Source organism: Sander lucioperca, chromosome 5, assembly GCF_008315115.2.
Source record: "Sander lucioperca isolate FBNREF2018 chromosome 5, SLUC_FBN_1.2, whole genome shotgun sequence".
NCBI classification, from domain to species: domain Eukaryota; kingdom Metazoa; phylum Chordata; class Actinopteri; order Perciformes; family Percidae; genus Sander; species Sander lucioperca.
In genome coordinates, this window is record NC_050177.1 from 5,811,919 (window position 1) to 5,824,089 (window position 12,171).

The 12,171-nt window shown below is 37.6% G+C and overlaps 1 protein-coding gene across 1 annotated transcript; it reads right to left on the minus strand.

Moving 5' to 3' along the window:
* Nucleotides 1-1,791: 1,791 nt before the first annotated feature.
* LOC116046518 (matrix metalloproteinase-20-like) lies at nt 1,792-7,964 on the minus strand. Its single transcript, XM_031294868.2, has 10 exons — nt 7,728-7,964; nt 6,769-7,007; nt 6,015-6,163; nt 5,624-5,749; nt 5,356-5,514; nt 5,052-5,220; nt 4,585-4,718; nt 4,162-4,318; nt 3,407-3,510; nt 1,792-1,894 (listed from the first exon to the last, which is right to left on the minus strand). The coding sequence occupies exons 1-10, from the start codon at nt 7,860-7,862 to the stop codon at nt 1,794-1,796; spliced, it is 1,473 nt and encodes a 490-aa protein (XP_031150728.1). The 5' UTR covers nt 7,863-7,964; the 3' UTR covers nt 1,792-1,793.
* Between the last annotated feature and the right edge of the window lie 4,207 nt (nt 7,965-12,171).

Here is a 12,171-nt window from a genome sequence, read left to right on the forward strand (position 1 = left end):
ATCCTCTCTCTTCATGCCAGCAGTGTATTTGGCAATCCTGCAGTGCCAAAGAAGGACACACACACATGAGACAGTGGGAGCAACAAGTTCAACAGCTGTAGCTCCCGTAACATGTCATAAAAATAAAACAATCTACAAGAAAATGCCCCTTTTACAATATTACAGTAATCAGTAAAAACTAAACATCTCAGATGTATGTGATGGTGTAGTTCTTCCATTTAGGCTTTTTGGGGTAAAAGCTGAAGTTTTCCACACATGGGCTCCCTCATGACATCCAGGGTGGTAGGGTCCAGGCAACCTATCTCTCTCAGACCAAAGAAGTTTTGCATTTCTCTGTTCTTCTCCTCCATGGTTGACGCGGACCGGATCCTTCTCCCCGACTCTCTGCCTCTGTTGTTCTGGTTGTAAAACCTCTTGAGGTAGCCCTGTTGTTGAGAAGAGTTCAGGTCTGGAGGCTTAGATCTCAGTTTGTATGATGAGATATCTGCAAATGGTGTTTTATAGTATTTACTCTACAATATTGATGTAGTCTATGTTTGATGTGAGGTTAAAGGTGGCTTTTTTTTGTTAATTATTCATACAAATCCTTTCCCTCTAAATAAAAACCTCTAAATTGTGTTGCCATCAGAGCAAGTTTCAGCGATGTTATGTTTTTAATTTGGTAGTTAATTTCATGAAGGACACAGACGAGGTGAATCCTGGTAAAAGTAAGGATTGACCCTACTAACAGTATATCAATTGCAAAGAGGGAGATATGGGATTTTGAGATAAATGAGAAGGGATGAGCAAAAGCTGCAATTTAGAGCCAGAAGTATGCCTCATATTTTATTTTATCTCTGTCCATCACTTAGCATTGAGATTATATACAGCCTATATGTTATGTATATAGGCTATTATAACAGAACAAAGCAAATCAAATACCCACAATATTACCTTTTGAAATAAAAGCACAGTAACAAAACATTGCTTGTTCCAGTTTGCAGTAGTTTTTCATAAGAGTTTCTAAACCAAGTCACATTCATAAACAGTCACAGTCACTATGTTTCAGGCAGTCGTCCACCCACACACCTCAGCCAGCTCCACATCCTCAGGCCTCAGCCACTGATCCTGATCGACGGGTAGAGTCCACCAGACTGCCGCTAACATCAGAGAACCTAAAACATGTATCCCCAGCCGGAACAATTCCATTTTTAAAATGTGCATTTCCACCAGGCTTCACATTTTTATATGAGAGTATTCTCTGGGATGTTGGGTAATCACATTTCACAAAAGCACAGATAGTTACAGCTGGGTCTACCGGCCCCAATTTTCTGGAGACGTCTATATAATGTCTGAGCTTTCTATATGTTATAAGGGAAAGACGTGTGTACAGTGTGTTTTGTCGTACAGAAACCAGAAGCCGAGAGTGTAATTTGTGAATTCTGTAGATTGTACTCAGTCATGACAAAACCTGCAGGCATTAGTGAGGTAAACCTAAATTACATTCATCATATCTGTATATCAGTCTCCATCACAGTGACTTGATTATCATTATCATTTGATAAAAAAAAACATTTTTTACACTAAACAAACCATAAAACCGGATCTGGGAGCGTTTTACTGTGGGATACAGATAAAAAAAACACAAATGTATTATCAGGTTTGAACTGTAATTATTTTATTTTGAAAAAAATGAATGAATAATAAAAATTCACTCAAAATTGGAAAAGCGCAGTGTTTTTCTTTTACTCGTTTTAATTTAATCAAGGTTTTTAGGTAATTTCATTGCTACATGTTCATGGATTTACAGTATTTCAACATCCAAGCCAGGAATTAGCTTTCTCAACTCCGACAACATGTTTCTGGGTGTAGTCGTATTTGTAGACTTGTGGTCCGATAAAGAAGTAGATGAAACCTGAGATGAGAAAAAAAAAAACAGATGTTAAAGAGTGATTCACACCTCTAATATGCTGTGTTGTCTGGAATGTTTTTTGCTGTTTTTTGTTGTTGATGATGATGATGATGAGCTTTGTGAACTTAAATAATAAGTATAAATATAATAAATAGCCACTTTTGCTCACAATTGAAAGGGCAGTATATCAAATCAAGGCATTTAAAGTAGTAAAGTGGGCAAAGTATACAGTTTAAATCATAGAGGGGAACCACATGCTCCGTAAAAATGTCACTACACTCGGCTGATGTTTCATGTAAATTAGCATTCCTATGCTACTTATAACAATACACATTACAAAAGCCCCCTGAAACTACAGACAGAAGTATACTATCTCCTAACTCTATACACTTTCCTTTCAGAGCATCACCCTGTTTGCCTATACTGTTCAGTCTTGTATAAAGTACTTGAAAGCAATACTTGAGTAATAGTACGAGTATCTTACCAGAAAATGACTTTGGTAGAAGTTAAAGTCTCCTTTTAGAATATTACTTGAGTAAAAGTCTTAAATTATCTGATATTTACTGTACTGAAAGCTTTAGTGCGTAACTTTTTGATATTAATAAACGTCTGTTACATTCAAGCCATTGCCAAATAAGTTGCTACAAAGCTAATTAAGGCTATCAGCTCTGTACAACTCTCTCTGTATTTGGCTACAACTAGATAACTCAAGTGAAGCTAATTACCTCTTCTGAAGAGTCCATAATTTTTTTTTAAATCCTCCGTGTCCTCCTTAGCTACTACTAGCAACTGCATCGGGGAGGGATGGGGTGGGGGCGACAGTTTTGTTGTCATTACTTAGAATTCTTCATGGGGGGGGGCGACAGAAACTACGTACTATAGCTTTAAGTATCAAAAGTAATAGTCTGATATTAAATATACTTAAGTATTAGAAGTAAAAGTAAAAGTAAAAAAAACTTAGATTATGAACTTTATGGCCAAAGTGTGTAACGTTATCTTCATCACCACTATTGTCGGGGTGGTCATTGTCTGTTACCATGGCGGCAGAGCCTGCACCAGGTGCTTCCATGACGCTATCAGTCATTATGCTACATCCTCTTCTTCTTTAGTTTTGGCCTATGTGGGGTTTTTTTGCCACTTGGCAACAAACAGGCATTAGGTCACCAACTGGAATGGAGCATGCATTATCTCAATTTAGGAGCAATGATTCACCAAACCTGTTTTTTTTCAGTGTAACATGTTTCTTCTGATTTTATTTTGTAGTAACAAGTAACTAAGATGCTTAGGGGAAATGTAGTGGAGTAAAAGATTCAGGAAATATAAATAACGAAGTAAAGTACAGATACGTGAAAATTCTACTTAAGTATAGTAGTGAAGTATTTGTACTTTGTTACATTACAACACTGATACTGTTGATGTGTATATTATTGCTTGTTTTTGAATTTTTTTTAGATTTGACTAAACAAACATTTCAAACATACAGTTCAGTGGGTAATAATAATTACACTGGCTTACCCTCTTTATGAACAGCTGCATTTATTGTTGTGTTGACTCCAGGAAAGTCCTCGCTGATGTACTTTGGGTAACCAAAATCCATAACCCTTCGGTTTTCATTGTAACTGAAACAGACACAATATAAACAGTGTTTGTCAGAAGTCATGACTCATGGTCATCTGTTTCCCTTTCAAAGCTGAGACAAACATTTGTCCATGACTACTACTGGTATTGTCACATCATCAAAGTCCAAATTGAGCCCTTTGCTCTCTGTGTGAGGTCCAAATGACAAACGGAATCTTTCAGTCAGAGTCAACTTTTTTAATTTCCCTACCTACCGGTGCTTTGTGAATTGTCTTGATTATGCCACTACACTTTCATTAAATATATGAAATTCTTTTTTTAAGTATTATATGTAGGCTAAAAAAGTACAGTATAATTGTATTTAATTCAATCTGAAGTGCCCGCATACATGAATTTCGTTTGTGGCTTTTGCTAATGCATGATATTGGAGTCAAATTTTCTGTCCTCATGACGAAAACTAAAATCTACAGTGCAAAACATTAGTATTCTTCTAACTGCAGTGCACGATTTAAACTGTTCAAATAACCTCAAACGATCAAAATAAGCAAAGTAAAATGTTCTGTGGGTAAGAAAATGAATGACCTTTAAGTAAGTGCAATTGCTATCATGGCTGATTCCAATTTGAGTCAAAAGTCTATAATTTCCAAGATTGATCCAGTTATTGTATTCATGTTGTTCATTTGTCGCTTTACCTCCAGTAAGTGTCATGTATAAAGAAAAGGGTGCGTCCTGTTTTCACTATGTGCACTGCTGCATCAACGTCCTGGACCCAGGCTGGAAATCCAAAGTGGCTAAGTAGTCGAGGCTTGCCCCTCACAACAGAGCCTTTCATTGTCCAGAACATGGATTCTGTCGAAACAAAGGGAGAAAAATCTGTGTTTTTCTTTTTCTTTTTCTTTTCTTTTTTATGTCAGAGGGCTTTCACGAATTTGGTGATTGTCAAAATTGTAACATATTTTAATCTATTATGAATGTTGAATGTTTGTGAATGTAGAGTTCTGGGATGATTAATAGTTGGACTGTGTATAGAAATTGGGATTAGATTTAATTAAAAGGAGGCAGTGAGACCAAGGAACATTATGTTGCAGTTTGCGGCACTGAATTAAGACAGCTACCATGAATGATGTAAGCAGTGGATCTGCGAGGCACCCAGAAGGCCGCATCAATGCTGGTCTTAATCTTAGGCATAAAGTTGGTTATGGGACCTTCTTTGATGTCATATTGCTCATTATGTTTAATCCAGAGGTATCTTGTGGGAAAAAAACATTGTCGGTTAGGTCAAAACATTCATGATTATGATGAAATGAAAAGAAATGACATATCCATCATGCAAAACCTTATACATGTATCAATACCATTACATCGCAAGAAGAATATTACATTCAGTTTGCATTGAATGGTAAATGATAACACTTTTACATGTTCAACCATCAGATGTTAAAATCAATCTACTATATGAGACTCATTTAGAGATACAAACGATGACCTTTGACTGTTTTGCTTTTTCTGAAGAGGAAATATATCTTAATATGAATATGTGTTTTAAATTAAAGAATAAAAGAAAGAAAAATCATCAACATACCTTTCTTTAAAAAAAAAGGTGGCATCCCCAAGCGTGGACACAGCGTCAAAGGTCAGGTCTGAAGCACATTTGTTCTGCATGAGCAGAGGGAACAGCGACCCTGACAGCCAGGGGTTGTTCTGAGAGCTCCAGCTGAACCTCGAAAATAAATTTGGACCTCTGACTGGACCTAACACACATAAGCACACACTTAAAGATCAGGTTCCACTTCAATAATAACACTCAAATTTAACTATATTCCAACAATGTTACTATACTTCCATTACAATAAATTCTGTATTTTAAGTAAATAGAAATTGTTTACTGTAAAGTGCATTGATGTTTGCTACATCTTCTATGGATAACAGGTTGGCTGAACTGGAGGATTTGTAGGTTGGGTACATCAGTGACTCTCGGTTTCTGGAGTGCTTTAGGCCCAAAGCATGGCCAAATTCATGTGCAGCTACAACAAACAGATTGAAACCTGCAATAACACAAAGAATATGCATCCAAATGATAATATTTGATTTGTTGGCTTTCTATTAAATCCATTCAGCATCATTGTGAAGTGCCAGTGTGATTTAGTTCTGCACCTGTCCCTCCTGCTGTCCAGTGTTCATCGTCATCAAAGTGCGTGTCCCCTCCAACGCCTAGCCCTGGACCGAAAGCATGAGCCAGTGTGCCTCTGGGTCCATCAAATGGATAAAAGTCACCATGTTCTTCATAATGTAATCCAGGCCAAACATGAAATAGAAACCACAGATAACACAATTTTATTTCAGGCCAAAAGAAAATTACAGGCCTCTGTTCACATCGTCTAGATGAGTCTGTTAAATTCAGCTGTCAGTACATGATGACACTGCCTTGCTTAGCAGTTGACTTATTACTAAAGCTTCCCGTGTGTATATCTATGAATTAATCTGTTCAATGCACTTCCAAATATCATCAATACTTGTCCTGTGTGAAGCAAAAAGACCAACCCACCGTTGGTCAGAAACTCCACCATGATGTCAGCGTTGCGGGTGTGTGACCTGACAAACGTCAAACTGCTGGCTCTGGCCCAAACGCTGAACGCTGACTCAACCAGAGAGTCCACAGTGTTGCGAGGCAAATCTCTGGTGTACCTGCCGATGCTGCAACAGCAATGTTGTTGATGAACATGAGGATCAAGACAGTGTCCGCTAAAAATACAGCAACGTTATCCCAACTTTTGATACTTTTAAAAGAATAATAGCTAAGTTCATAGATGACGTACAAAATATATGGTTATACAGCCTTTGACGATAGCTGCCTGTCTTAGTTTCTCTTTATTTTTGCATCTATTCTGTATGTAATCCAGCAGGCGTGACTCAAACAGAAATAGCAAAGAAATGGATTAGGATGTACCAGACAGTGTTACATACGTAAGTTCAAGCATATATAGTGAACTTGGCACTTGTACGAGCCCACAATAACTCTCAGAGGCAGGACTCCCAAACCCAAAAATGTGTTAACCACAATGATTTGTGACAGCTTCCTATTGCTGCCAAAGGTTTTATTGCCTGCTGCATTAAAATGTTTCCCACGTATTGGCGAGGTTTGCATTTTTAGGGACAACCAGACTGTTATATTTTTGACAAGTTCAGTCTGGGTCCGACATGCCTATATCTTTCATCTATAGATATATCTTTCAGACTGCAATTCTACTCCACTTTAAAAGTAAAAAAGATTGGTAACATCTTGAGATCCACTTAGATACCTGTAGGTGATGACATTCTTGTTCCATCGTGTCCCCTGGATGTGGCTGTACTCCTCCACATCTGGCACGCCACATCGAGGGCTCCTCATCATCTCCAGGGTGACTGAGTCCAGCACGCCTGTTGCATTGAGCCCAAAGAATATCTGCATATCTTTCACCTTGGAGGTAAAAGAGGGACCGCTCCGCTTTATGCGCGCCATAGGGTCGTTTTGCAGGTTGTAGTACTGCTGGAGGTATTCCTATGAGAAGATTCGATGCCCAAATCAGATATTATGTTACAGTGAAGAGCCAGGGAATTAACTGATCCTGTACAACTTAATTATTGCCAGGGTAGAAAGTTGTGTTACCTTTGTGGATCTTTTTTTTTGCAGCATGGATTATAGTAGATTACACATTATTGTCATACTTGGCTGCATCCATCACATTGTTTATAACTTCTATATAAAAGATAAAGATAAAGATATACATCTGCACTGGTTCATCAGATTTACGGCATCAAATGTCAATTAGACCCTTATAATTACAAGTACAATTACAAATAAATACATTTCAAATCGTTCAAAATTGAATAAAGACTTTTCAAGTAACAATGGTAACTAATTTTCATGCAGAATGTTTTTCCCAACAATTCTTTCCACAGAAAGACAAGAATACATTTATGAAAGGAAATTAGGGAGAGAGAAAAAAAGAGGATGTAAGACAAATCTGCTAAAGCATGCAATGTAACCACTACAAGAACTCCGAGGGCAGTGCATTTACTTACCTCCGCCCCCCCATCCACACAAAAACAAAAGAAATAAAAAACATTATCTCAACATCCAACACACAGGCAAGAATGGATCCTTGCAATTTCCTTCCTTCAAAAGAAATACCTTCAAATTGGCATGTTTTTGGCATTGTACAAGATAGTAAGTCCCATCCAGTCTAATATCATGCAGCTCATGCAATTATGCACTTACTGTGGCCAGCTTCAAGTCAACCTGTGGTTCTGTAGAAGGAGAGCTCTCTCTCTCTGGCATACGTGTGGGCGCCATAAGACACGGACCAGGCATAAGTAAGACTAAGACACAGCAAGAAAGCAGCATGGCATGCATTTCATAGACTTAACACTACATGGATTTTAGTGGCCTATAGTTTAAAAACATGGAGAATGAAGTTCTGGTTAATGAGAAAGCCTTTTAAATGGTTACTGTGACTCATACTACTTGCAAATCCAAGGGAAGCCTCAGACAGTACTATGAAAATAGGGAGGGGTTTGCAGAAAGCCAAGGACAGCAAAACAAGAAAAGAAAGAAATGACATTTGAACAGTTTTGGTCACGTGAGATGTTTGCTCCAATCATGATCTAAATGGCTAACATATTCAATGTTTGGTTTCAATTTCAACATCTTATTCAAATCCGATGCAAATTTAGGCTAAATTGTTTCGACAATAATTCAAATTATGTCAGTAAGTTGGAGACACAAAACGTATATTGGGAGTTTTAGAGTGCAGTGTGCTGACCCACAGATACCAATCAATCCCAAACAAGTGATGAGGCAACACACAGCACAGACAAGGATTTTTTCTGCAGTCATTGCTTTAACTATGAGTATGTTTGGCATAAACATGTTGATATTTCCACCATCAAAATCAAAGCAGCTCTGATATTGAGTAAAGTATTTCCTCAGTGGATCTCCTGTAGGGCAACCTCAACTAAACTCCCTCCAGACCCGACTGATGCAACACAATGAGCTGGGTGGCACTACTCAGTCCCACGCATTCTGCAAGAGCTCCTGAAATAGCCCCATCAAAGCCCATTCTTTACCCGTTTTAGCAGCAAATACATGTAAGACCTTTCAATGAGAGAGTTCGCTGAAAGGGAGCTGAAATTGCAGGGGTGGATTTAAGTCCTTTGAAAAAAAAAGAAAATGGCCGCCAGCCAAGCCACCTATAGACTGGCTAGGGTGGTGCCGTGGTACAGTCAGGGTACAATTATGGTTGATTGGTCATTGTGGAGCTTTATGGGAACAACAGCATTCCTCTGCAGGGCAACATAACTTTTCCAGTGTACACCACGCTCTTTCGCAAAAAGACTTAAAGAATTTGTGTCGCTTTGGTTTTATGGTCTGAGTAAAGGCGAGATAATGAAGTCATTTTAAGCAGGAGTGATGACTGAGAGTGAAGTTTGGAGCTGCAAGGTTACAAGCTGGCGGAGACTGCTGTGGTAATTAAAGCAGTCTAAACATCTCTGTTTTGCCCCAAACATACCCTTTCACACTGATAAGGGGCCAGAGATGTTACATAGAAGCTGAGATGTTTAATATTTGTCTTGGAAAGCATCTTTTTTGGTCTGTAATAATAAGTAGCTACTTTATGTAGTATTAAAGACATTGTAAACCCCAGAGGTATACTGTAGGCTACTTTTTGTCAGATCTCACAGGTGCTTTATTCTATCATTCCAAATGTTCATGAATGTTATTCTATATGTTCCTAATGACTTCATATCATAGTTTTAATTTGTTTTTGTTTAAATACCAATGTATTGGGGTCTGCGGTTACCTGTCAAAAGCACTTTATGCAGTGCAGATGCAGCTTAATAGATGGAACTATTTATTGAGTTAATGTTTGTCATGGGTCCTAATTTAAAGTATCACACACTATCAACCTTTATTTTTTATTATCTCATACTGAGACCAATACATTTGTATTGTGGTTTTTGTTTTAAAATAGCATATTGTGCCACAATGAGAAATAGACACTGAAATGAAACTGAAACAAATGATTGTGCCTTTAAAGCCACTATGTGTATAATTTGAAAATATCTGAATTTGGCTCCCCATAGTGGTAGTTTAAAAAAAGTCACTGTGGCACAGTACAATGTACAAAGCACAGTGCATCCTCCCTACACATCCAAACTAAGATGAATGGGTGAAAGCAATACCTTGATTACACTAATTTCAACTGGGATTATTTTTCTGCGAAAAAAGAACATATAAAAATGAATTAAAAGAATATATAATCAAATACATTTTCTATTCATAGTGGCTTTAAAAACATGTTTGATGTAGCAATACACTTGCACAATAGTAACATAAGAACACACTCGGTAATGACTAAATGCTAATGTTTGGCTCCTCTAAGAGTTTTTACAATCTGTAGCTGGAGGCCGACATGTTAGTGTACATGAGGTCATTGCACAATCTGTGGCAAAGCAAACAACTAAATGCTAACCAGCAATACAATTCGGTCCTTAAGCAAAAAATAAGACTAATCAAAAATATGTTTTTATAGGCTCTTTTGATGATGGAGCAAATCTGACATCAAAGTTATTTGTGCTGTATTTATTTAAATTTTGCATTTCAGCATAAGGTTGTGGGGCATGATAAGAGGTAGCATGGGACCAGCTCCCCCTCCAAAACAGTTTCTGCTGCCCTCCTGTGGTATCTCTTCAGCATGTGTAGTTTCTAAATTTCGCTGAGTGGGCCTGACCTTACACCACAGCAGTCACTGTGGTTTGAATCTTTGCAGTTGCTCTGCAATTGCAGTTGCTCAGCATTTTAATTTAGTCTAGTTTACTGTGTTTTGCGGACTTGCAATGTGCAAAGATAAAATTACAGTTTCAATAGTGTACTGTATCATTTGTGATACATCTTGCATCTGCGTAATCAAAATCCTCTCTTTACTGTAAGAAGTAGCTGATTCATATTGTGGCTCACTGACCATGCTTATATATGCTTATATTGTGTTGCATTTATTTGGCAGACGTTTTCTCCAAAAAGACTTACAATAAATTTTCCATACTTTTGCTAGCAATAATGCTATCGTGGTTGTGTAATTGTGTGATACATTCAAGTGACAACGTCTGTATAATAAACTTAAATTATTTTTCTTCAGTCTGTTGCCAATGAGTATGTTGATACAGTATGATAAGCTGTGTTTATTATGGTTTTAAAGCTGCTGCATTTTCTGCCTCATTTGGGGATGGCAGTAGCTGGGGAGGTGCCAGTTCACCTCCTAGACTCTGCCAAGGTGCTCTTGAGCAAGGCACCGAACCCCCAACTGCTAGGGGAGCCTGTCCATTGACAGCTGCAGCCCCCTCACTCTGACATCTCTCCATTAGTGCATGAATAGGTATTGAGCATGTGTGTGTATGTCAGGCCTGTGTGTAATGTGTATTCTAACAACAGAGTGAAAATGTAATTTCCCTTGCGGGATTAATAAAGTATCAATTATTATTATTATTATTATTATTATTATTATTATTATTATTATTATTATTATTATTATTATTATTATTATTACAGGAAACATTGAGCCACTTTGTACAGAGTCTTCAAGTTAACATTATAAATTAAAGAATAACTTGTGAGAAAACCAATTAACCAACAAACATTACCTATGTATTCAGGAGAAACACATACAATTCTTACAAAGGAGGCAGCCTTTATAGTTATGTCCAAACTTTCTGAACACAAAACAGTTGAATGTTTTAGTATAGGCTACTGCTGCTTTTTTGCCAGAGAAAAGGGCCTCGTATTAAAGCCTACATCTGAATCAACTGAATGTGTCTTGTTCAAGTAACCTCATTGAACTGGTTCATAAAATTAAAATTGTCAAAAGAAAAAAACTAAAAATACACATACAGATCCTTAAAGTGCTTCTCCTGCAGGACTTTTATTGTGAAAGTCGTTTGAAGAAGCCACAGGCACAAAACAAACATTCAGTTAGTCAATTGCATTGCCAGACCTATCTCCACAGCGCTGTAGAGTAAGTTAGTCACTAAATGCATACTTAGAGAAACAGGGCTGAATCAGCAAAATGTAAACGCAGCTTCCGGTTTGTTCTGACTCATTTTCTAAACAAAGTGGAGGCAACTGATTCATAAGTCATATGGGCAAGGACATTCTGTAAAAACTGTTATATAAAATGATTTTCTCTCATATTTTCTAACACATCAAGACTGAAATACAAAATTATTAGTAGTGTTATTATTTATTTTTAACTGCATCTAAAGCAGCATTGGGTGCATACCCTACTGAAAAAAGGGTATAATGCTGCAGGTTTGTCCATTGGAGAACATGCATCAGCTTTCCTCTAACATAGCAGGGAAGTGGTTGATTTCATCACACCTCACGTCATCTCTGTGGGCCACAACCCTTTTGCATCTTCCATGCCAAAATATTATGACGAAGTAGAACAACACTGACATTTAAAAAGTTGATTACACAGACATGATGAGAAACATGATGAGGTGGGCAACTCCTTCTCAGTTGCAAAAGCAGAGGGCTAGTCCATCCCACTAATTCCAGGTATAAGCTGGAAAATGTGGAGGTTGATAGATGTGTAGCTAAGAGTAGGAGAGTCCAATACCACTTGTTATATAGAGGATAAACAACATGGGGTTTCCTATGGCGCAACCAT

Excerpts from the sequence above, each read along its gene's own strand:
- LOC116046518 (XM_031294868.2), bottom strand. The coding sequence starts at position 7,862 with ATGCATGCCATGCTGCTTTCTTGCTGTGTCTTAGTCTTACTTATGCCT. Across the intron at positions 5,750-6,014 it reads GGTGGAGTTTCTGACCAACG|AACATGGTGACTTTTATCCA; the intron begins GTGGGTTGGTCT and ends TACATTATGAAG. Across the intron at positions 5,221-5,355 it reads AAACATCAATGCACTTTACA|GTCCAGTCAGAGGTCCAAAT; the intron begins GTAAACAATTTC and ends TATGTGTGTTAG.